General features: G+C 36.1%; 1 protein-coding gene across 3 annotated transcripts in view; it reads left to right on the top strand.

The window, feature by feature from the left end:
- The window catches only part of MANEA (mannosidase endo-alpha), a 51,587-nt gene that overhangs the window by 16,632 nt on the left and 8,512 nt on the right, over positions 1 to 26,443 (top strand). For all 3 annotated transcript variants that reach the window (XM_014843243.3, XM_014843242.3, XM_044757207.2), the window contains one exon: positions 10,249 to 10,358. In XM_014843243.3, the coding sequence (XP_014698729.2) occupies positions 10,249 to 10,358 (110 nt within the window). The remainder of the gene's footprint in view (positions 1 to 10,248; positions 10,359 to 26,443) is intronic.

The raw sequence follows: 26,443 nt of genomic DNA on the forward strand, positions 1-26,443 counted from the left end.
AAGCTAAACTTGATTGATGAAAAAAATGGATAGTTGCAAAAGTTTTGGTTTTCTTAAAGCAAACTGAACTGTATACAGTGAGGTGTTTTTTTCCCCTCAGATGTATAATGGCTCCATATATGTATATATTTATTTATAACATATATATCATATGTAAATATAGAAGTAATATATAAATGACATACTGCATATGCTATAATTTAATTGTGATCAAGAAGAAAAGTTTCACTTCATATTTAGTTTTATGCCTGTTTAATGTTTATGAAGACCTTCGCCCCACATATTATTTTACTACTACATAACATAAGAACATGAATTAGTTCCAAACATTATCAACAATACAATTATTTTAATGTTGAATGTGACAGGTTCACTATTGATGCAAATATTCTATTTCTTTGGTTGATTTTCTGCTGGGGAAAATTAAAAAAACACTTGATAGTAATAAAAGTGACATTATAATCCATCTGTAAATAAGTTATTTCCATATCAGTTAAATATTGAATGTTATACATTTTTAATTGAGATATAATTCACATATAACATTGTATAATTTTAAGGTGTATAGCACATTTATTTGATACATTTATATTTCAGTATAATTGCCATTGTAGCGTCAGCTAACACCTCTGTCACATCACATAATTATCGTTTCATCTGGTGGTGGGAACAATTAAGATCTACTCTCTTAGCAAGTGTAATGTCCATAGTACAGTTTTGTTGTCTATAATTACTGTACTGTGTATTAAATGTGCAGGTCTTACTTAAATACTAGTTGCAAGTATATACCTTAAATAACATCTCTCCCATTTCCCCACTCCCCAGCCCTTAGTAACCACCATTCCACTCTGTTTCTTTGAGTTTGTTTTCTTGTTTGTTTTTTTGAGGAAGATTAGCCCTGAGCTAACATCCGCCACCAATCCTCCTCTTTTTGCTGAGGAAGATTGGCCCTGGACTAACATCCGTGCCCATCTTCCTCTATTTTATATGTGGGATGCCCACCAAAGCAAGACTTGGTAAGCGGTATGTAGGTCCACGCCCAGGGTCTGGACCAGTGAACCTGGGGCTGCTGAAGTGCATGAACTTAAAAAAAAAACTGCTCCACCACCAGGCCGGCCCCATGAGGTTTTTTTTTTTTTTTAATAGATTCCACATATAAGAGCTATCTTAGAGTATTTATCTTTCTAGGTCTGACTTATCTCACTTAGCTTAATGTCCTCAAGATTTATCCCTGTTGCTGCACATGGCAGGATTTCCTTTTTTCTCGTAACTGAATATCAGTATTCCATTCTTCATATATATACCATAACTACTTATTTATCCATTCACTCCTTTATAGATGCTTAGGTTGTTTCCATATTGTGGTTGTTGTGAATAATGCTTCAGTAAACATGGGAATGCATAAATCTTCTTGATAACTTGTTTTTATTTCCTTTGGATGTATACTCAGAAGTAGGATTGCTGGATCATATAGTAGTTCTATTTTTAATTTTTTGAGGAACCTCTATACTGTTCTTCATAGTGGGTGAACCCGTTTACAATCCCACCAACAGTGCACAGGAGTTCCCTTTCTCGACATTCTCACAACACTTGTTCTCTCTTGTTTTGTTGATGTAGCCACCTTACAGGTGTGAAATGATATCTCATTATGGTTTTGATTTGCATTTTCCTGTTGATTAGTGATGTTGAACCCCTTTTCATGTACCTGTTGGCCATTTGAATGTCTTCTTTGGAAAAATGCCTCTTTAGTTCCTCTGCCCATTTTTTAATTGAATCGTTTTTGTTGTTGTTGTTGTTACTGAGTTACATGAGTTCTTTATAAATTTTGGATATTAACCCCTTATCTGTTAGATGGTTTACAAATAATTTTCCTGTTCATTTTGTTAATTGTTGCTTCTGCAGTGTAAGCTTTTAAGTTTGATATAGTGCCACTTGTTGATTCTTTCTTATTGTTATCTATGCTTTGGGGTGTCATATCCAGAAAAGTCATTGCCAAGTCCATTGTCAAGGATTTTCCTTTCTGTGTTTTCTTTAAGAAGTGTTTACTGTTTCAGGTCTTATGTTTCCATTTTTGATCTATTTTGAGGTGATTTTTGTGAGTGGTGTAAGCTGGGGATCCAATATTCTTTCTCTGCATGTGGTTATGTAGTTTTCCGAACACCATTTGTTGAAGAGACTATCCTTTCCCCACTGGATGTTCTTGGCTCTCTTGTTATAGGTTAGTTGGCCTTATATGTGGGAGTTTAATTCTGGGCTATCTATCGTGTTCCATTTTTTAGAGGAGAGTGGCAGCACTAGTACGGTTTCTCTTACCTCCTCCACTGCAACCAAAGGATGTGCTGGTGGCTCTCCTTGGGAAGGTTGGACTTCTGGAAGTTCTCTCTTGTACATGACGCCTGCTTGGGAGAGCACTCTTGATTTTTGCCCAACAGCAGTGAGAGGGTTCTAGGCAGTTTTGCCAGCTCTCCTGGTTCCGCAGCTCACAGGGAGGTTTGTCTGTTACATGCTACACTGTTGGGCAAGATTCCTCATGGGTTCCTTGGAGTAAGGCTGTAGGTCCCAGAGTGCCCACAAAGGCGATTTATGTGTGTATGGATGTCTAATTCATTGATTAAAAAGAGGCATATGAAAGAGGAGCGTCTTACGCCATTGTGTTCCTGACATTACTTCCTATTATACTCATTATTATTAGGGGAACAATAATTTGGCTGTAAAAATACTGAACACAAAACACTATTTTAGTATGAAGTTGGCATGCTGACTGGCATTTTTTGAATTGAAGAAGATAGTAAATGAAGGCTATTTAAATTGCTCTGTGGTTGAATGTGCTTTGACTTCTTTAACATTCATATTTTCCCTTTGATATAAATGGTCACTTTTTTATTCTTAAATTGCTGTGTAAAGTAATTATACTATTTTATTACAGAGTACAAGTTGGTTAAATTTTTGCTTTTACAGTTAGAAGTGTTATGTGTATAAATCCTAATGGTCCACTTTATTTTTTTCTGGAAAAGAATGATGAAATTAAAATGAAGTATTAATGTTATTTTTAAACTCCAACTATTATATCATAATAATGTATCAGATAGCAGAAGCCACTGATGATTTGTATTCTTTTCAAGTCTTTTAAGTAAAAGATAACAGTCTATCCCTTGTATTGATATCTTACAATTCTAAAGATACCACATGGGTACCTTTTCTTTTTTTATAAAATTTTCTAAAAACATAGTAGAGTATTTAAAATAATGGCCCCCAAGATGTACACATTCTAATGCCCAGAATCTCTGAATATGTTCTTGTACATGGCAAAGAGAATTAAGGTTCCAGAGGCACTGAAGGCATCAATTGACCTTGAGATGGAATTATCCTGGATTATCCGTGGGACTAATCTAATCACATAAGTCCTTAGAGTAGAAAGGGAAGAAAAGTGTGAGAGATATGTGATCTGAAAAAGACTCAGCTTGCTGTTCTTCCCTTTGAAAATGGGTTTAGCAGTTCATGACCCAAAGAATGTGGTGTCCTCCACAAGCTCAGAACAGTGAGGAAATAGATTTTTCCTTGGGGCATCCAGAAAGGAATGAAGTATAGTCCAACACCTTGATCTCAGCCTAGTGAGACCCTGTCACATTCTGACCTATGCAACTATAAGATAATAAATTTGCATTGTTTTAAGCCACTAAATTTGTGACAATTCATTATGGCAACAATAGAAAACTAAGATACTTAGCAAAACATAATTCACTCTGTCTTTAAAATTATTTTCTCTTTCCCTCAGTTTAGCACTAGATATTTATTATTTACACCATATCCAAACCTTGTGCAAGATTCTGAGGACAAAAGGTGAATAAGTCAAATCCCCTAATCTTTCCCTTGTTTTCATCTTTGATGCGTCAAAACCAATAGATGGAAATCAGCATTAGAATATTTTCTGAAGGCAGAAAATACCAATTTTTATAAGGCCACATGTCTTACTTTTGCATCTCCTGCCTTTAAAATTTGTACATAAAAGTAGGAGAATTAGAACTTATAGTAAGATAAATTAGATTTTTGAAGTTTAAATGGATCTATTAACATTTAACAAAATGTCATAAACTTTTCTTTTAGAATAACTGTTCATATTAAGCTTAAATTTGTATCTATAATTGTAGATTGGTGATAGTTTCATATTTCTATAGATACCTGAGTCTAGTTCTACTGATTGCCAATTGCTTTGTCTCTTGGGAGTGTGTTGGATTTTTTTCAGTTTTTTCTATGCCTCGTAATTTTTTCTTGAAAGCACGTCATCTTTTCTAGGGCTATAGAGACTGTGATAAGTAGTTTTTATTCCTGGAAAATGGGCATGCCTCTCTTTCTGCTAAGCCTGTACTGTGGGCATCCAGTTTTTCTGGATAGAAGACTGTCCTATCTCCATTAATTGTTCTTCTACTTTTATCAAAAATCAGATGCCTGTGTTTTTTTGGGTTTGTGTCCGGACTGTCTTCTAATCTGTTGATTTATATGTCTATCCTTCACCAATACCATCCTGTCTTGATTACTCTAGCTTTGTAATACATCTTGAAGTCAGGTAGTGTGATTCCTCTTTGTTCTCTTTCAAAGTTTCTGGGGCTATTATAATTCCTTTGCCTATGCATATCAGCTAGTCCATATCTTCAAATATCTTGGAGGAATTTTGAATGGGATTGCCTTGAACATATGGACCAATTTGGGGAAAGTTGACATTTTAAAAATAGTGAATTGAATTAGCAATATTAAACAATAACAAATTGAATATTCTATTCCATGAACATCGTGTGTTTTTCCATTTATATAGGGCTTTAAAAAGTTTTTAGTTTCTTTAGATTTTTGTAATTTTTAGCATACAGATCCTGTACCCATTTTGTTACATTTATTTCTAAGTATTTCTTTTTTAGGGGAGTGCTATTTTAAATAGTACTATTTCTTAAATTGTTATTTTCTTGCTCCTCAGTAGTAAATAGAGATGCAATTTTAAAAAATATGTTGACCTTGTATCTTGTGATTTTGATAAACTCACTTATTAACTCTAGGAGTATTTTTGTGATTCTTTATCTATATAGACAATCAAATGCAAATAGAGACATTTTCATGCCTTCCTTTCTGATCTGTATACTTTGGTTCTTTTTCTCTCCTTGTTGCACTGTCTTGGACTTCCAGTGTTATGTGGATAGGAGTGGAAAGAGAAGATATCCTTGACTTGTTTCTGAGTTAGGGGAAAAGAAGTCTTTCTTCATTATTATGTTAACTATAGGGTTTTTGTAAATGTCACTTATCAAGTCAAAGAAATTCACTTCTGTTACTACTACTGAGAGTTTTATGTTGAATTTTATCAAATGCTTTTATTCTGCATTAATTAATTTGATTTCTTTTTTCCTTTAGTTTTTTCTTTTCAAATTTTTTTGTGGTAAAATACATAAAACATAAAATTTACCATTTTAACCATATTCATGTGTGCAGTTCATTGATACTAAATATATACCTAATGTTGTGCAACCATCACCACCATGCATCTCCATAACTCTTTTCATCTTGCAAAACTGGAACTCTACCCATTAAAAAATAACTCTCTATCGTCCCCTCCTCCCAGCCACTGGCAACTGCCATTCTACTTTCTGTCTCTAGTGTTTTGTCTCTAAGTACCTCATATAAGTAGAATCATACAGTATTTGTCCTTTCATGACTAGTTTATTTCACTTAGCATAATATATGTTGATCTGAGTTGTAGCATATAGGCAAAATTGTATTCTTTTTTAAGATTGAATAATATTCCATTGTACGTATACACCACATTTTGCTTATCCATTCATCCATTGATGGTCACTTGGGTTGCTTCCACGTTTTAGCTCCTGTGACTAATACTGCTGTGAACATGGATATATAAATATCTCTTCTATAATCTTTTTTCAGTTCGTTTGGTTGTATACCTAGAAGTTGAATTGCTGAATCATATGGTAATTCTATTTTCAATTTTTTTAGGAACTGCCACACTGTTTTTCACAGTGGCTATACCATTTTGCATTTCCACCAACAGTGCATTGAGATTTCAGTCTCTCTACATCCTTGCCAACGATTGTTTTCTGTTTCTTTGTTGGTAGCTATTCTAATGGGTGTGAGGTGGTATCTGCTTGTAGTTTCAATTTGCATTTCCCTAATAATTAGTGATGTTGAGCATCTTTTCATGTGCTTATTGGCAATTTGTATATTTACTTTGGAGAAATTTCTGTTCAAGTCCTTGGCTCATTTTTAAATCTGGTGGGTCTTTTGCTGTTGAGTTTTAGGAGTTCTCTCTTTATTATGGATAGTAATCTCATCAGATAGATGGTTTGCAAATATTTTCTTCCATTTTGTATTTTGCATTTTTTAGTCGTTGATAGTATCTTTTGCTGCACAAAACTTTTACCTTTTATTATTTCTCTATTTTTTGCTGAGAAAGATTCACCCTGAGCTAACATCTGTTGCCAATCTTCCTCTTTTTGCTTGAGGAAAATTGTTGCTGAGCTAACATCTGTGCCACTCTTCCTCTGTTTTATGTGGGATGCCACCACAGTGTGGCTTGATGAGCGATACTAGGTCCACGCCCAGAATCCGAACCTGTGAATCCCAGGCCACCAAAGTGGAGTGCACAAACTTAACCACTTCACCACCAGGCTGGCCCCCGGAGTTTGTCCATTTTATCTAGGCTATCCAAGTTGTTCATGTACAATTGTTCGTGTATTTATCCGAGAGCTATTAGATGTGTTGTTTTGTGTGTTTTACCCCAGTCTTTCTTTTTTCATTATATTTCAGTTATGGTTATTTCTTATGACTTGCCTGAAGTTACCTGACTCTTTCCTCAGCTCTGTTTAATCTGTTCATGAGTCTCTTGAAGTCATTCTTCATATCTTTTAATGTTTGTTTCACTTCTAGCATTTCTGTTTGATTCTTACAGATTTCATCTCCCTGCTAATATTTCCCACTCATCTTACATGTTGACTGTCTTTCACATTAGATCCTTTAACATTTTAATCATAGAAATTTTGAATTCCCTGTTTAATGATTTCTGCATCTCTTTTTTATCTGAATCTGGTTCTATTGATTGCTTTGTCTCTTGGCAGTGTATTATTTTTCTTGCATTTTTATGTACCTTTTAATTTTTAGTTGAAAGTGTGTCATTCTTTGTGGTGATAATAGTGTTTATGTCTGGAAATAGGCTTGCCTTTCTTAAGGCTAAATCTGTAGTTTGAAAGAATGTTTAAGGTTCCTATATATAAAAGAAGCTATCACAAGCTCTGTGGAGTTAAAGGTATCCAAATTTATTTACCATTTTCCTGTCTTCTTGTTATTAAGTTTTTTTTTTAATCAGTTTTGGAGGGAGTCTTACTCTGCATAATACATTCTCTCATTTATACTTCTTAAAACAGACTTTTAGGTTATGAACTGAACTTATTCCCATTTTACAAGTGTGGAAACTTAAGTGAAATAACTTACCTAAATATAAACCCCTGTCAAGTGACAAAATTGGGACTTGATTCTCTGGTCTATCTGATGTCGTATCTTGTGTTCTTAACTATTACCCTGTTTAGATGCATCATTGAACTTAACAAGCAAACTATGAGTTACATTGAAGGTGCTGTGATAAGTGCTATGGAGGGATGACAAGATCAATATGATATGATCTGCATTTATTATGCTAATATTCTAAGAATGGACTTCAAAGAGTATCCTTTTTCACGAAGGAATTGGAATGGTAGAAATACACAGTAATAGATCTTACTTACAAATGATACTTGGTTGATGTATTTTCGAGAAACCTTTTTGGTTACTGTGAAGGATTCATTACCATTGTAAGTGGTCCAGCTCTCCTCAGGAGTAGGACCATCATTGGCTTGGTTCCCAGGCCATTACATATTCAGAGCTCATGAGTGACACAGTCCAAAAGATACTGTACAAAGATAAATTGGAGTGTGGAGCAGAGTATTGGGGTAGAATTAGACATGTGGAAGTGATAATTGATACAGTAAAGAAGCTGAAACACAATAATAGGATAAGGAAGAACAAAGAACATACTCCCTGTACCTTAATCTACATATTCAGAAAGCATAGGGAGGAACAAAAATCACTAGACAAGAATGAGTTGGTTAGGGTGTTAAAAGAATCAGAATCATCTAGCAATGCTATCCAACAGAACTTTCTATGATAATGAAAATGCTCTATATCTGTGCTGTCCAATACAATAGAAAATGTTAGCTATTTTAAATTAAATTTAAAGCTAGAGGACTTCCCAAGCATGGCCAATTTGGGATTTAATCTGTTGGTTTTAAGAGCTGGTTTACTTTTGCCAGTTATGCTTCCAGCAAACTGGCTTCCTTGCTCACTTCTCTGACTTCACATTTTCACTTCAGTTTGGACAGGCTCTTCAGCTTTTTGGTTTTAAGAAGTTTTGTTCTCCGTATTTTATTTAATAATTTGTTTTCATTGGAAATTTTGGTCTAAGTAACCTAATCTACTATTGTTAGAAACAGGAATTTTGTTTTGGTTTTAATTTCAGGGAAGAATACAGTGCTCATAATTTTCCTGAGCTTTATGGCATAATCTTTCTTTTGTGTGTTCCTCCTTTATTATTTTCTCTCATGTATTATTTTTCCATTCATTTTTTTTGCAGGATTTTTTCATAGGTCCCATGTTGAGAAAATTCTTACCGTCATTCTTCTTTTCATTGGTGATCTTCTTCCTATAAACTGGGCTAGTAGGCAGCTTGAATATTTCATTGCTTGTCTCCAGACACTTTTCTTACCTACGTTTTTCTCCATATATGATTCCTTCTTGGCTAGCCAAAAGTTTCCCTGAAGCCCCATATATTATAGGTTCTTTTTCCTACCTCTTACGTTCTTGTTTCTCTTCTTATTTTCAGAGTGGATGGGGACATAGACATCTTTTTTCTATTTAGTGAAAGTTCTGTTTTGTTCCTCTAGATGGTACTGCTCTGTTTGTATGTGGAATGGCTGCCACAAAGTTTGTCTTACAAGTTAGTTCTCTGCCAATTTCTAACCTTACATTTCCTGGATTTCCACTTGCTTGGCTTTTGGTACCACTGTGTTTCTCTCCTTACCTTAAAGAATCTGTTGATTGGTTTAGAAATTAGTATTGTCTTTCTAATGGCCTCTTATTTCTTTATATATGCAAGGAGGCTTTGAATTAGTTAATTTCACATGTTCCCTCTCCAGTTAGTGATTCTTTTTTTTGGGCTTATGTTTCTACAATTTTTTTTTTTTTTTTTTTGTAATTTATCAGTTCAAAAGTTAGTAGGGACTACAGGGAGAAAATATAATTTTTTTTATTTCTCGAATCTTCTGTTAAAAGATATTGGACCTCACAAAAATCTGCATATGAGTGTATAGCAATTTTATTCATAATTGTCAAAAATTGGAAGCAACCAAGATGTCCTTTAATAGGTGATTGGATAAACAAACTGTGGTATATCCATACAGTGGAATAATATGCAGCAATAAAAAGAGTGAGCTCTCAAGCCTTAGAAGGACATATGAACCTTAAATACGTATTGCTAAGTGTAAGAAGACAGTCTGAAAAAGTTACTTTATGATTCCACCTATAAGACATTCCAGAAAAGGCAAAACTATACAGATAGCAAAGAGATCAATAATTGTCCCAGGCGTTGATGGGGAGCGGGAGGAGAGATGAATAAGTGGAACACAAGGGGTTTTGAGGGCAGTAAAACTATTCTGTATGATATTGTAATGATGGGCACATAACATTATGCATTTGTCAAAAGCCATAGAACTGTACAATGCAATGAGTGAACCCTATTGTAAACTCGGGACTTTAGTTGGTACTGATGGTCAATATTGGCTTATCAGTTGTAACAAATGTACCACACTACTGAAAGATGTTAATAACAATAGAAACTGTATGTGTGATCGATGAGTGATGGGTAGGAGGGGAGTTTGTGGGAATTCTGTACTTTCTGTGCAATTTTTCTGTAAACCTAAAACTTACTCTAGAAAGAAAAATCTTTTAATTAATTAAAAGATAATAATGCCTGATAAAGAGTTCATATATTGACTATACAAAGTAATCGAATAAACAAAGGTAATATGTAAGTAAAGTAAAAAACCTTATGTGAGAATATGTGTTTTTTTTATTGGTAACAATTTGGTCTTTATTCTGCCTGTTTTTAGAATACCTGCAGTCTTTCCTGTTCCTGTGTTTATTTTTCTTTTTGGTCTTTTCTATTAGGTGTACTAGCCCTGTCTTGGTACCCACCCCATTCAAAGGATGAGAATGGAGAACCTACTGATGACTTGGTACCAGGTATTTTGGATAAAGCTCATAAATATAATCTGAAGGTATTTTATTTTTTTATTGAGGTATAATTGACCTATAGCGTTATGTTAGTTTCAGAGATTCAACATAATCATTCAGTATGTGTATATATTGTGAAATAATTATCACAATAAGTCTAGTTAACATCCATCACCACACATAGTTACAAATTAGTTTTTCTTGTAATAAGAATTTTTAAGATGTTTTCTTAGCCACTTTCAAATATGCAATGCAGTATTATTAATTATAGTCACTATGCTGTAAATTACATCCCCAGGATTTATTTATTTTGTAACTGGAAGTTTTACCTTTTAACCATCTTGACTGTTTTACCCACCCACTGCCTCAAGTAACTAAAAATCTGTTCTGTGTAACTATGAGTTGTTTACTTGTTTGTTTGTTTCTAAGATTCCTCATATAAGTGAGATCATACGATATTTGTCTTTCTCTGGCAGGCTTATTTCACTTTGCTTAATGCCCGTGATGTCCATTCATGTAGCAAATGGCAAGATTTCCTTCTTTTTTATGGCTGAATAATATTCCATTGTATATATGTACAGTATTTTCTGTATTCATCCATTAATGGACACTTAGGTTGTTTTCATTTCTTGGCTATTGTAAATAATGATGCAGTGAGCATCAGATATCTTATTGGGTTAGTGTTTTTTATTCCTTTGGATAAGTACCCAGAAATGGAATTGCTGGATCATACAGTAGTTCTATTTTTAATTTTTCACAGAACCTCTATACTATTTTCCATAGGGGCTGCATCAATTTATAATCTTACCAACAGTGCACAAGCGTTGCTTTTTTGTCACATCCTCACCAACGCTTATTACGTCTTCTTTTTTTGATGATAGCCATTCTAACAGGTGTAAAATCATATCTTATTGTGGTTTTTGATTTGCCTCACGGTTAGTAATGCTGAGTATCTTTTCATGTACCTGTTGGCCATCTAGATGTCTTCTTAGGAAAAATGTCAATTCAGAACCTCTGCCCATTTTTTAATTAGATTGTTTGTTTTTTGCTATTGAGTTGTGTGAGTTCTTTAAGTATTCTGGATATTAATACCTTATCAGATACATGATTTGCAAATATTTTCTCCCATTCAGTAGGTAGCTTTTCATTTTGTTGAGGGTTTCCTTTGCTGTGCAGAAGCTTTTTAGTTTGATGTAGTCCAACTTACTTATTTTTGCTCTTTTTGCCTTTGCTTTTGGTGTCAAATCCAAAAAATCATCACCGATCAGTTTTGTAATATAGTTTGAAATCAGGGAGCATGATGTCTCCAGCTTTGTTTTTCTTTCTCAAGATTACTTTGGGTTTGTGATTCCATACAAATTCTAGGATTGTTTGTTCTATTTCTGTTTTATTGAATCTATTTCTGTTTCATTGAATCTATACATTGCTTTGGGTAGTATAGACATTTTAACAATATTGATTCTTCCAACCCTGAGCACAGAATATCTTTCCATTTATTTGGGTCTTCAGTTTCTTTCATTACTGTCTTAGAGTTTTCAGTGTACAAATCTATCACCTCCTTGGTTAAATTTATTCCTGGGTATTCTATTATTTTTGATGCAATTGTAAATAGTATTATATTCTTAATTTCTCTTTCTGATGGTTTATTATTAGTGAATAGAAATCAAACTGATTTTTGTATATTGATTTTGTATCAGAGAACTTTAGTAAATTCGTTTGTTAGTTGTAACAGTTATTTTGATCAAGTTTTTAGAGTTTTCTGTATGTCGTATGTCATCTGCAAAGAGAGATAGTTTACTTTTTCCTTTCTGTTTTGAATGCCTTTCATTTCTTTTTCTTGCATTAGTGTTCTGGCTAGGAATTCCAATAATATGTTGAATAAAAGTGTTGAGAGTGGGCATGCTTGTGTTATTTCTGATCTTAAAGGAAAAACATTCAGCTTTTCTCTGTTGAGTGTGATATAGCTGGGGCTTTGTTGTTTATAGCCTTTATTCTGTCGAGGTATGTTCCCTCTATACCCACTTTGTTGAGGGTTTGTATCACAGATACATGTTTTTCTGCATCTGTAGAGAGGATTATGTGATTTTTATCCTTCATTTTGTTAATGTGGTGTATCACATTGATTGATTTGTGCATGTTGAACCATCCTTGCATCCCTAGAATAAATCCAATTTGATTATGGTGTACGATCCTTTTAATGTGTTGTTGAATTTGTTTGCTAATATTTGTTGAGGATTTTTGCATCTATGTTCTTCAGCAATATTGGCCTATAATTTTCTTTCTTTGTAGTGTTATTGTCTGATTTTGGTATCAGATAATGCTGACCTCATAAAATGAATATGGGTGTGTTCTCTCATAGTCTGTTTTTCAAAATAGCCTGAGATGGATTGGTATTATAAATGTTTGGTAGATTTCATGAAGGAAGCCATATGGTTCTAGAAGTTTGTTTGTTCGGAACTTTTAGATTACTGATTTAATCTCCTTAGTAGTAATCAGTCTGTTCAGATTTTCTGACTTTTTCATGATTCAGTCTTGGTAGATTGTGTGTTTCTAGGAGTTTATCCCTTTCTAGAAGTCATACTTTAGGCAGCACCTTTTAAGTTATGCAAATATATCTCTTTCAGTGGAAGGCTAGGAGACGAGCATTTCTATTTGGTCTCTCTCTACTGAGCCCTGTGAGATAGTCAGTTAGAAACTATTTCTTCCTTTGCTCTCATCCTGTTGAACCCTTGAACCCAAGCCCTGCTAGCCACTAGAGCCAGGCTGTCAAGGGATGTTTCCTCTGGGCGGCAGCCCCAAAAGCAGGTGTACCAAATGTGTGCACAAGCTCCTTGCTCAGAGATACCAGCAACTTGTTGCTGGTTACAGGGAGTGTGTGAAGTTGGTGCCCACTGTCCTTCCCATCTCTTACAGTTGGCCCCTAGACGTGCGTTTAATTTGAAGCCTCCCCGTCAGGTTGTAGCTGTGAAGATAGGCTAATAGACCTCTTTCACAGAGAGACTGGGTGCCTCAGGCTGTTGCTTCTGTATTTTACCCTGTGGGTGGTTGCCAGCTAAGAACTCTTTCTCTGATTGTACAGTCCTTTGGGACCTGTGAATGTATACCACTCTGGCCACCAGAGTCAGGTGATCAAGGAGTATCCCCTGGGTGGCAGCCACAAAAACTGGGGCAGCAGACATGTACCAAGCTCTTTTCCAGAAGATAGCAGTGACCTGGAGTGAGGCAAAGGGAGAATGCAAAGATGGTACCCACCAGTTGCCTCTCTTTTGAGAGTGCTCAGTAAACCTCTAGATATGTGTTAAATTAGATGCCTGCCCCTCAGGCCAGGGCTTTAAGATAAGCATTTAGGTCTCTTTCACAGAAATATTGGGTGTTTCAGTTGGCTCCCTTTGTACTGGGTACTAGGGTGTAGCCACAGTGAGTGCTCATGATCCCTTTAAGAACCGTTTCTCTGTTTGCTATAGCCTTGTGGGTCTCATGGGCACAAACCTTGTTGGCTTTCAAAGCTAAATGTTTTGGGGACTTGTCTGTTAGGTGTGCGTCTTAAAAATTGGGGTATCAGATTGGGGGTTCAAATCCTTCACTCCTCAGAGGGAAGCTGAGAGTTGTGGGTTCTCTCCTGATTGTGGGTCACTGTGCCAGTAGAGTTAGTGGTTAGATTGTGTCTTAGCCGCCTGTCCATTTCAAAATGGGTTTTTTCCTTGTTTGCCCAGTGTATAGGAGTCGCTCAGCTGGTTTTTGAATTTCTTTCAGAGGAAATTGTTCCATGTGTAGTTGTAGATTTGGTGTGCCGGGGAAAGAGGTGAGTTAAGGATCCTCCTATGCCATATCTTGAACTGGAGCCTCTGAAGGTATTTACTTTATCAAGCTACAAATAATTCTTTTGGGCATGAAGATAGTGATTACAACTTTTGCAGTAGTCATTTTAATTAAAAACTTGATGTGAAAATGACAATCTTTTTTAATAATACTACTTTTTTCATAAAAAAATTTCTATCACATGAGTTCGAAACCTTTTCTAGATTACAACTTATTAAAGATCCTTTACTATTTTTCTGTGCTTGTTTTATATTCATCTACTTATTTATTTTAGAAAAGAAAGAGGATTGAAATGTTCTTTTATGAAGATAATATAGTAATTAGTGAGATTTACATGTCTAAGTATCTTAGATGTCAAAGATGTACTACTAAAAATGTGTTGTTAACTATGTGAATTTAAGTATTTATAAAGTAGTTAGTGCTCAGAAATTTGTCAGAAGTCTGATTTTCATTTAAACCTCATTTAACACACATTCATACTCACACACACACACACCCCCCGTTGTAGATATAAAATGCAGATGAAAGTCTGAAGACAACTGTCAGACCAAGTGTATCTGCCCAGATATTATGGTGTGTTACAAATGAGGGAAAATTTCTCACAGCGTGAGATTTTTATTTCTTTCAAAAATTAATTAATCATGGAGAAAAATAGAAGGGATGATTAAAAGGATTTAAATAGCACTGCAAAGGAAGTTTTTAAACTGAATACCAATAGAAGCAGCATTGTTTTCAAAATCTGAGGATACTTTTAAAAAATTGGTCATGTAGTAGGTAGCAACATTAATCTTAATAAATTCACAAAAATTATAACCATAGAGTCTGCATTCTCTGACCACATTCAGTACAACTGGACATTAATAATTAAGGCCAAACTAAACATTTAAAAAATATAAAATTGTTTAAAATTTTAATTATAACATTGTAATTTAAAATAATACTTCTTTTAAAGAAAAAATCAAAAGTGAAATTTGAGGTGATATGAAAATAAATAGCACTGAGATTACTGCATAATCATCATGCAGTAACCATATTATTATGCATTAGCCATATCATTAGGACATGGATAATAAAATAAACTAAAAGTAGAAGGAGGAATAATAAGGCTGAAGTAAAGAGTTAACTAAATCAAATAAAAAACATTTAAAAGCAGTAGCCTGGATAAATTAATCATTTTTCCACTTTTGGAAAGAGATATAAAATAGAAAAACTACTGGTGAGATTAAAAAAGGAAAAAAACTAGAGAAACATAATCTCATCAAAAATTGAAAGGGAATATACATATAGGTACAGAAGAGAGTTTAAGATTTTATGTCACCATATTTAAAATATGTAAGAAATGGGCAGTTTGCTTGGAAAATACAAAAAGGTTTATTTTTTATGCAGCAAGAAGTTTAAAAGGTCTGAGTTGACTTGTATCCTAGGAAAACTTCTAAAAGTTTATTAAACATATATCTTCCCCAAAGCACCAGATTTTACCTGTCATTTCTATTTCTCTTGAGAAACAGCTAATTCTTGTGATATTGAAACAGTGGAAAGTTTACTCATTATCAATTGCTACATAACAAATTACCCTGAAACTTGGCAGTTTAAAACGACAAATATTTATCACACCCAATTTCTAAAGGTCCAGAATCTGGGAGTGGCTTAGCCAGGTAGGTCTGGTTCAGGATCTCTCAGGTTACAGTCTAGCTGTTGGGTGGTGCTGCAGTCTTCAGAAGGCTCAAGGAGCCCCTCCCAAGCTTTCTCATGTGGTGGCTGACATGCCTCATTTCCTTTGAGCTGTTAGAAGGGGAGTTTTAGTTCTTCACCAGTGAGCCTCTCCACAGGACTGCTGGAGTCTCCTTAAGACATGGCAGCTGGCTTCCCTATAGTGAGTGATCTGAGAATGAGAGTCCAATATAGAAGCTACAGTCTTTTTTTGGACCTAATCGTGGAAGTGACTATCACTTCTGCCCTATTCTGTTGGTTTATCTATTGATAAACCAACCCTGGTACAATGTGGGAGGCAACTGCACAGGTTATATATATATCGGAAGATGGGGATCATAGGTGGCCATCTTGGAAACTGGCTACCACAGAAAACTTGTGAATTTGTTCTATAATGATGGCGTAATTCTAATTCAAAAACTAAACAAGCATAACACAAGAAAGGGATTTATAACATGATCTCACTAGTTAAAATATATGCAAAATTCCTAAATAAAACTTACAGAAGTAGTGTTGATTAGCACGAATCTCCGAATAGTTTCAAGAGTATGAAATCTGAGTTCAAATCTCCTGCATTCAGTGCTGACTCAGCCACTTACTGGCTATTTATGTAACTCTTGTGCCTCGGTTTCCTCATCTCTCAAGTGAAGAAAAAAGGAACAAAATCTACCTTACAGAGTGGTTATAAGATTACATGCAGTAATATGTAAAGCACTTAGTGTCTGGCAAAGAGTAAGCAATATGGAGTGGGCACTATATAAGTGTTAAGTAGATAAAACTTTATTGATTATTTAAAGGAGATAAAACATCTTAATGGATACTGAAATTTTGTGGAAATAAAAAGTCATTACTAATAAAACTGTTAATAATGAGAGTTCTTTAACTTGATAAAGGGTATTCCTTAGTAACCTATATCACACACCATACTTAAAGGAGAAACAGTAGCATCATACTCATAACCAAGATCAGTGAAGAATGCCCTCTATCAGGCTGGCCCAGTGGCGCAGTGGTTAAGTTTGCGTGCTCTGCTTCAGTGTCATGGAGTTCGCCAGTTTGGATCCCAGGTGCGGACCTACACGCTGCTTATCAAGCCATGCTTTGGCAGGCATCCCACATAAAAAATAGAGGAAGATGGGCAGAAATGTTAGCTCAGGGCCAGTCTTCCTCAGCAAAAAGAGAAGGATTGGCCGTGCATATTAGCTCATGGCTAATCTTCCTCAAAAAAAAAAAAGAATAACCTCTATCATCAGCATTATTTAGTATCGTTATGGAGATTCAACAAAGCAGTTTAACTAAAATACGTGTTCTTAGTTTAAGGAAAATGTTCTAAGAAAAAGTGTTCTAAGTAAAATTATCATTCTTTGCAAACGGAAAATACCTTCAAAAACTGTGAAAAGTACCTAAAAACCATTAGATATAATGAGTCCAGTACAGTGACTGAAACCAAAAAACATACAAGTCAATAGGATTCCTATATTACAGGGTGAAAACATGGAAAAAGTACATTGAAAATAGCATAGCAATGGATATAAAGAAATCTTTGACATTTTATTGAAGGATATGAAAGACTTGCATAAATAGAGAAACAGGAATTTGATGGGAAGATCCAAAATTGCAAAACATTTGTATTTTATTTTTTTTAATATGATGTGTAAATTTAATGCAATCCTGATTAAAAATTCCACTGAGATTTTTGACAGGCTGATCCTAAAGTTTCAAATGTATTTAAAAAAAAAGTATAACTTTTAAAAAATATTTATTAATGACAGGAAAGCTTGTCTTCCTAGATACCAAAATGTACTATAAAATGGCAGAAATTGAAAGAGTATGGCATTAGCATCAGTATTCAGAAGGAGATAATGAAGTGTAATACAGAGTCCAGAAACAAGGCACTGTATATGGGAATCTAATGTGTAATTCAAGAATCATTTGGAATCAAGTATAAACGGGAGGTTCGTTAATGATCTTGTCTTCATGACACTGATTTAGTTTTTTGCATTATCCACTCTTCTGTGTCCTTGGGCAATAATTTTCATGTCTAATAATTCTTCTTTTCTCAGGTTGCTCATTTTTCTTGAAGTTTATTCTTGTTTTTCAATGCAGTGTGTTTGCAAGTCTTAATGAAAATGTGAATTAAAACATCTTTTAATGAGAGACTATTTACCCTGAGTTCTCAGGCTGCTACCATTCTTAAAAATCAGTGAGGATTTTCATTTGCTCTGAAACTTCTTGCAGTTTATATATCCTAATGGAAGACAAGCTAGTTTGACCAATACACGTAATTGAGCGAGCTCCCTAAGAGATGATGTGGATCACTGTTGAAATATTTCCAAATAAAAACGTGAAAAATTAGTTTTGTTTTAGTATTCCTTTTGCAGCTTAATGATTCAGCAGTTGTTGGGGAATAGAAATGGAACTCTAGGGAAAGGGAAAGAACTAAATAGGTGTGCATTTTCTTTTTTTAATCCTTGTCCATAGAGCCTTCTTTTTCTACTTTACAATCCTGAATCAGTTAGGGCAGCATCTCTTAAACTAGCTGACTGGCGAGAGCTGTCGTCTGCTGTCCCCTAGTGCCATTCAGTGAGCTCTCGTTGGCACTTAAAATCTGCACACAGACAGACCTGCAGCTTCTGGCACCAGTCTGAGACTGGATACGTGAGTTGATTTATCTTCCACAAAACAGGTCCGAAGGCCGCTCCTCTCACCAGGCCCTACTATAATCCTGGGAGATGGGAGGCAGGAGGCCTTCACAACTCAGGGAAGTTGGCTGTTTCATTACTTTCAGGAGGCTTTTAAAGGTGAAGTGACATGTTCTGATGCACGAGGACAGGTTGTGTTTTCTCCTGTTTAAAGCTTCCCTGTGGAAAGAGGGTGTGGCAGAGAGTCTAGTTGCCAACATTCTTGCTCTCTCTTTGCTTCAGATTTTTTATCTGGTAATTAGAAAAGTTTGGAACCTGACAGGCTAATATTTTCCAAAATTTTTAGAATAATTTCTTGTCCTTATATCTGGGGAGGAACTATACATTGTTAAAAAAATAGACCAGGACCTTGAGACTGGAGTTCTCGTCCCAGCTGAGTAGCTCTGGAATCTTGTGTTAGTTACTTCAACTTCATTTTTTTGGCGTGTCTTCCTCATTTGTAAAATGACAGGATTAAACCATAAGATGGTTTTATTTGTTGGATTTTTGTGTGATTTCTGTTGTGTTGATCTTGTCAGATGGATATTTTTTATAATTAGATAAAGTTTAGTAAATTCTGTTTTTATCAGGAATAGAAAACTTTCCTGTGCTCGCTAATATAAGGAAAAGTTAGTTTAATTAATCACAGTAACGTACTAGAATTTTTTAAAGTTCTAAGGCAATATGATACACAGAGATGAATGATAATATTGTGAGTTCTGTGCTGATAAACTGGGGCCTATGCTGCACATAACTGACCACACCTGAAAACTTGAAGTATAAAATAAGTAGGTTCATTAGTAACAACTCTTTTGGTTTGCTAATCTTCAAAGCAAGGAGCTAATCTGTCCTTTTCTTCAATTGATTAGTATAGACCTGCTTAGCCCCTTTCCCCAAAAGCAGCCTTTCAATTTATCAATTTTATTTAAAAAATATTCTAATGGTTTTAACATATTAATTCTACTTCAATCTTTTTTTTTTTTTTTTTGAGGAAGATTAACCCTGAGCTAACATCTGCTGCCAGTCCTCCCCATTTTTGCTGAGGAAGACTGGCCCTGAGCTAACATCTGTGCCCATCTTCTTCTACTTTGTATGTGGGATACCTGCCACAGCATGGCTTGACAAGCAGTGCATAGGTCTGCACCCAGGATCCAAACTGGCAAACCCCAGGCTGCTGAAGTGGAACCTGTGAACCTAACCGCTGTGCCACCAGGCCGGCCCTAATTCTACTTCAATCTTGATTAATGTGTTTCTATTCTTTGTTTGGGTTTTACTCTTCTCTTTCTTTTCTTTTCTTTCTTTCTTTCTTTTTTTCTTTTTGCTGAGGAAGATTGGCCTTGAGCTAACATCTGTTGCAAATCTTCCTCTATTTTTTATGTGAGCCACTGCCACAGCATAGACATGGACTAGCAGTATAGGTCTGCAGCGAGGAACCAAACCTGGGCCACTGAAGCAGAGCGTGCCGAACTTAACCACTAGGCCACTGGGGCTGGCCCTCTCTGCCTTTTGAGTTGAAAATGTTTTTCCTTTATTTTCATTCTATTTTTGTTTAGGAATAGAGAGTTTTTGAGGAGTGAATTTGTCTCACAGTTAAGCTTTTGTTATAGTTCATTAGTTTCTATTATGTAATGTTTTAACTAGTATTAGTCACTGAATAATTTGTAAGTGCAATTTTGATTTATTAACTTCATACCAAGAGTCATTTACGTGACTGCTTTTTAAGTCATAAATAAACAAGCAAGAATAGCAAAAATGTTTGACACTTTAGTTACTTGTTTTGCATTGTGTTTAGCAAATGTGGCCTAAGATATTTTTTTGGAAGAGTAAATGAGTAAAACTAAAGTGTAAATCATGATTTTTCAGAGATTTAGATATCTGCTCATTCATGTACTTGTCTGCATATTCGCTGGAGTAAGGGCTGTAACTCGTTTAACTGTCATTAAGCAGTCTGGTTTTGTAGAGACTATACAAATCACAGATGGATCTTTTCCTCTATATCCTCTCCATCCTACACCATTAAGAACAGAGCAGTGAAACAATCTTTTGAGTGAGGCATGATAGATAGGTTTTGAAGTCAATGTTTAGCAAACATCCTGTTCTCCCTCCCCTCTGTGGAAAGAGCAAGTATATGTCTTGCCTCGTTGGTGTTGGGCTTGGCCTCATGGCTTGCTTTGGCTAATGGGATGTGAGAAAACGTAATGTATACCATGTCTGAGCAGAAGCATTATATGCATTTCCATAGTTGTGTTCCTCTTCTGTGAGAACAGCATGCCCCATGTGCTCCTCTGCCTAGGACCCAGAATGACAGACGCATGGAGCAGATCTAGACCTAATCGACAGCGTGGAGCAGAACCATCAGAGCCACTTCATCAGCCTTTGTGCAACAAACAAATGTTTGTCTTTGGAAGCCACTGAGGTTGTGGGTTGCTTATGATACATCACCATCACATTAAGCCTGACTGAGTTAAGCCAGCCATCTGGGTAAAAAGAAAATCAGGCTGATCCAGTGATTCTTTCCCTTTGCTCAGGATTATAGTGGAAAGAACCAACTCAGCCACTGGTGGTCTTCTTGTATTTTAATAAATTTAATATTGCATTTTAAAATAGCACGTTTTTTTCTACTTGGTATATAAATCACATTTCTCATACTATTGGTTTATCAGCATCCAATATTTATGTGGCCTGTGGTTCTAGAATCATCATTATATCTGCTGCTCAGGCTTATGCAAATTTTTCACCATGTGAAACTTATATGTAGTGTGTCTGTGTTCTTTTTAAAATGGTTTTTCAGCTCCATTTAAAAGACATTATTCTATCCATGACTTCTCTTCTTTTTCCCTGTTTTCTTTCTTGTTCTCAAATTAATAATGTGAATTTTTGGTGAAAACTTGGTGAATCTTACCTAATGGGGTATATAAATGGCAGACCCAGAGTTTAATTTATTACCCAATTTTGCCTGGAAATCATTCATTCACTCATGCATGCATTCATTCATTCAGGGTCTGCTATGTGCAGTTACTGTTCCAGATGCCAGTAATATTAAGAAGAATAAGATGTTATCTCTGTGTTTAAGGGACCTTGCAATCTAGTGAAGATCAGAGAAAAACACAAGTAATTGCAGGAAGAGAAAAGTACAAAGTATGATGGCACCACGTGGGAGTAGGAAGACCTACCTCATTCTTATTGTAGTGGGGGATGGAGGATGTGCAGGAGTGAAGGGTGGGGAGTAGAGGAGTTGGAGAAGGAGAAAAGTATGATCCAATTTTCACTTCGTTTTTTATTTTATTAAAATATAATTGACATATAACATTGTGTAAGTTTAAGGTATACAACATATTGATTTGAAACATTTATATTGTGATCTGATTGCCATTAGAGTGCTAGCTAACTCCTCTATCATGCCACATAATTATCATTTCTTCTAGTGGTGGGAACAGTTAAGATCTAGTCTCCTTGCAAGTTTAATGTTTATAATACAGTTTTGTTGTCCATAATCACTGTACTATGTGTTAGAGGTCTGACTTTTATTTATCTACTAGTTGCAAGTACGTACCCTTAAACAACATCGCCGATTCCCCCATCCTTCAGCCCCTGGTAACCACCATTCCACTCTGTTTTTTTGAGTTTTTTTTCCAATTACACATATAAGAGATATCATACAGTATTTGTCTTTCCCTCTCTGACCTATCTCACTTAGCATAATGACCTCAAGGTCCATCCATTGTTATTGCTGTTGTCTCAAATAGCAGGATTTGCTTTTTTATCTCACTGCTGAATAGCGTTCCATTGTGTGTGTGTGTGTGTGTGTGTATGTATGTATAAAACACATTTTCTTTATCCATTCATCTATTGATGGACACTTATGTTATTTCCATGTATTGACTATTGTCAGTAATGCTGCAATGAATATAAAGGTGAGATATCTTTTCGAGAGAGTGATTTCATTTCCTTCAAATAAATATCCAGAAGTGAAATTTCTATATCATAGGGTAGTGCTATTTTTAATTTTTTGAGGAACCTCCATACTGCTTTTCATGGTGGCTACACCAATTTTACATTCCCACCCGCAGTGCCCAAGAGTTCCTTTCTCTCCACATCCTCCCAGCATTAGTCATGGCTTGTCTTTGTGATGATAGCCATAATAATGCATGTGAGGTGCTATTTTACTTCGTTTTGATTTGCTTTTCCCTGATGATTAGTGATGTTGAGCACCTTTTCATGTACCTGTTGGCCATTTGGGTGTCTTTGGAAAAATGTCTCTATAGTTCCTATACCTACTTTTTAATCAGATTTTTTTTATATTGAGTTGTATGAATTCTTTATAAATTTTGGATATTAGCTACTTACTCAGTTCATGGTTTGCAAATATTTTCTACCATCCCATAGTTGTCTTTTCATTTTGTTAATCGTTTCTCTTGCAGTGCAGACACTTTTAAGTTTGATATAGTCCCACTTTTGATTTTTTCTTTTGATTGTGCTTTTAGTGTCATATGCAAAAGACCATTGTCAAGACTAGTGTCAAGGAGCTTCTTCCCTATGTTTTCTTCTAGGAGTTTCAGGTGTTATGTTTAAGTTAATCCATTTCAAGGCAATTTTTGTGAGTGGTGTTAGATAGAGGTCCAATTTTCTTTTTCTGCATGTAGTTATCCACTTTTCCCAATGCCATTTGTTGAAGAGACTGTCCTTTCCCACTGGATGTTCCTGACTCCCTTATCAAATTTTAGTTGACCTTATATGCAGAGGTTTAGTTCTGGCCTCCTTATTCTGTTCCATTGGTCTATGTGCCTACTTTATGCCAGTACCATACTGTTTTAATTACTATAGCTTCATATATAGTTTGACATCAAGAAATATAATGCCTCCAGTTTTATTTTTCTTTCTCATGATTGTTTTGGCTATTAAAGATCTTTTGTGATTCCTTGAAAATTTCAGGGTTTTTTTCTATTTCTGTGAAAAATGCCGTTGGATTTTGATAGAGATTGCATTGAATCTATAGATGGCTTTGGATAGCACGGACATTTTAACAATATTAATTGTTCTAATCCGTGAACACGGGATGTCCTTCCATTTGTTTGTGTCTTCATTTTTTTCAGCAAGTCTTATTTAAAGCAATGTATAATGAAAACTATATTTAGGTTCTCCTGTGTTAGGTGCATAAGTATTTACAAATGCAATATCTTCTTATTGGATTGACCCCTTTATCATTAGATAATGCCTTTCTCTGTCTCTTATTACAGTCTTTGTTTTACAATCTGTTTTGTCTGATATGAGTATAGCTACCCCAGCTTTCTTTTGGTTTCCATTTGCATGGAATATCTTTTTCTATCCTTTCACTTTCAGACTGTGTCCCCTTATGTCTGACGTAAGGCTTTTGTAGGCAGCATTTAGGTAGATCTTGGGTTTTTTACAATTTAGCCACTCTGTGTCTTTTGACGGTAGCTTGCCAAGAACTCCCTCCAAGTGTTCCAATCTCCTGGGACTCAAGTACTCAAGCCCTGGCCACCAGAGCCAGGTGAACAGGGATATCCCCTGAGCTGCAGCTGCAAAAACCAGGGCACTAGACACATGTAAGAGCTCCCCTCCAGGAGATGCTGGCGCCCTAGAGTGCAGCAGAGGGAGCCTGGGAAGACAGTTCCTGCCCTCTGAGATCACTGGAAAGGTTTACAGTCACCCCTTAGATGTGTGTGTCATTAGAAGCCTACCCTCAGGCTGTAGCTGTGATGATAAGCTAATAGGCCTCTTTCAGCGCAAGACTGAGTTCCTGGGTCTCTTGCTTCTTGCTGTGCCCTAGGAGTTGTAGCTATTTAAGAACAACTTCTCTCTTGGTTACAGTCCTGTGGGACCCATGAGTGTAAGGCCCCCGTCCGCCAGAGGGAGCATGTGAAGATTGCGTTCACTGCCCTCCGTTCCATGAGAGGACTGCCATAGGCCCCTCTAAGTGTGCCAATCCAGAAGCCTGCTGCTCAGGCCAGAGCTCCAGGAGGAGCAGAGGCCTCTCTCTCAAAAAGGCTGGGGGTGTTTCAGCCTGCTGTCTGTGCATGCCCTGGGGGTGGTAGCCTGCTAAGAACCTTCTCTCTGATTGTCACAGTCCCATGGGACCCAGGAACGCAAGCCTCCCTGGCCTCCAGAGCCAGGTGTTAAGGGGTGTTTCCTGAGTGGCAGCTGCAAAAACGAGGGCACCAGATGTGTTGAAGCCCTCTTCCTGGAGATACCGGCACTCTCAGTGCACCAGGGAGAGCATGGAGGTGGCAACCCCTAGCTGGAGCAAGGCAAAGCAAGGGAGAGCATGGGAGGTGGTGCACCCCAGTCTCCTTCCCCCATCAGTACCCCTGGCCCTCAGACCAGCAGTTTAAAATTAGCAAATGAGTCTCCAATGTAAAGTCTGGGCGCCTTTCAAAGGGCCACTTCTGCTCTGGGCCCTGGAGTGGATGAGTCTGCACATGAGCCCTAAGAGCCATTTCTCAGTTCGCCACTGCTCTGCAGGGCTTGTGGCTGTGAGCCCCCTTGGTCTTCAAAGCCAGATGTTTCTGGGGCTTGTCTTTCAGGTGCCAGTATTAAAAGCTGGATGCTTGATATGAGGTACGAAACCATCACTCCTCAGGGAGAATCTCTGGAGGTTGAGTTCCTTCCCAATTGTGGGTTGCCGCACCAGGGATGGGGTTTATGGCAAGATTGTGTCTCAGCCTTTCCTACCTGCTTGGTGTGATTTCTTTCTCATCTGCCAGATGTGAAGGGGTTGCGCTGCCATTTTTTAGGTTTTTTTCAGAGGAAATTCTTCCATATATAACTGTAGATGCAGTGTCTGTGGGAAGAAGTGAATCCAGGATGTTCCTATGTCACCATCTTGAACCAGAACTCTTTTTTTCCCTAATAGGACAAAGAGATATTTATTTCAACAAAATTATAGAGTAAAACTACAAAAAAACAAAAACATTTGACAGTCAGACAATTTTGTAAGGAAGAAAGTTAAAGGTAATCAGCATAAGAACAATAAATTATAAATATCTGTTCGTATATTAATGGGGAAAAATAATCAGGAGAAACCCAAGAATACTTTTAAAATACGGCATCATTGCCACAGCACATGAAAGCATTTCCATAAAAAATTAACAGTTTTCACTTGGACATTTAATTTTTTCACCCTCTTTGAATTTACATACTGAAACTTGATGTTTTACTGTGGTTTTCACTTGCATAGAATATCTTTTCATCCCTTCCCCTTTACTGTGTGTGTGTCCTAAGCTGTTGTGGTCTCTTGTTGGCAGCTTATATTTGGGTCTTCTTTGTATCCATCCAGCTACTGTGTACCTTTTGATTGGTGAATTCAACCCATTTACATTTAGAGTAATTACTTATATGTAAGGACTTACTAATGCCATCTTATCAATTGCTTTCTGGTTTTGTATTTCTATGATTTCTTTTCCTTCTGTTTCTCCCTACCTTTGTAAGTTGGTTATTTTCCATGGTGCTATGCTCTGTGTCTCCCTTCTGTGTCCTTTGTGGATATGCTCTAGATTTTTGCTTTGTGGTTACCATGGGGCTTACGTAAAACATCTTAAGGATAAAGCAGTCCATTTTAGGCTGATAGCAACTTATCTTTGATTGGCTATAAAGGCTTCCCATTTACTCCTCCCTTTTATATTATTGATGTCACAATTCACCTCTTTTTTGTCATGTATTTGTTAACTTATAGAAGCTACGGTTATTTTTCCTACTTTCCTTTAACCTGTATATTATAGTTGAGTAGTTAATACACCATTGTAATAAAGAGTTTAAGTTTCAGGTATGTCTAATTTATTGATTAAAACGCAAGATAAGTGAGGAACATGTTGTTGACATCACTCTCCAGGAGAAACATCAGCAAGTTCCTCACATTTTCACTTCAGAAGTTCACTTTGGCTGCAGGGTAGAGAAAAGACTGG

The sequence above is a fragment of the Equus asinus genome, chromosome 24, assembly GCF_041296235.1.
Source record: "Equus asinus isolate D_3611 breed Donkey chromosome 24, EquAss-T2T_v2, whole genome shotgun sequence".
NCBI classification, from domain to species: domain Eukaryota; kingdom Metazoa; phylum Chordata; class Mammalia; order Perissodactyla; family Equidae; genus Equus; species Equus asinus.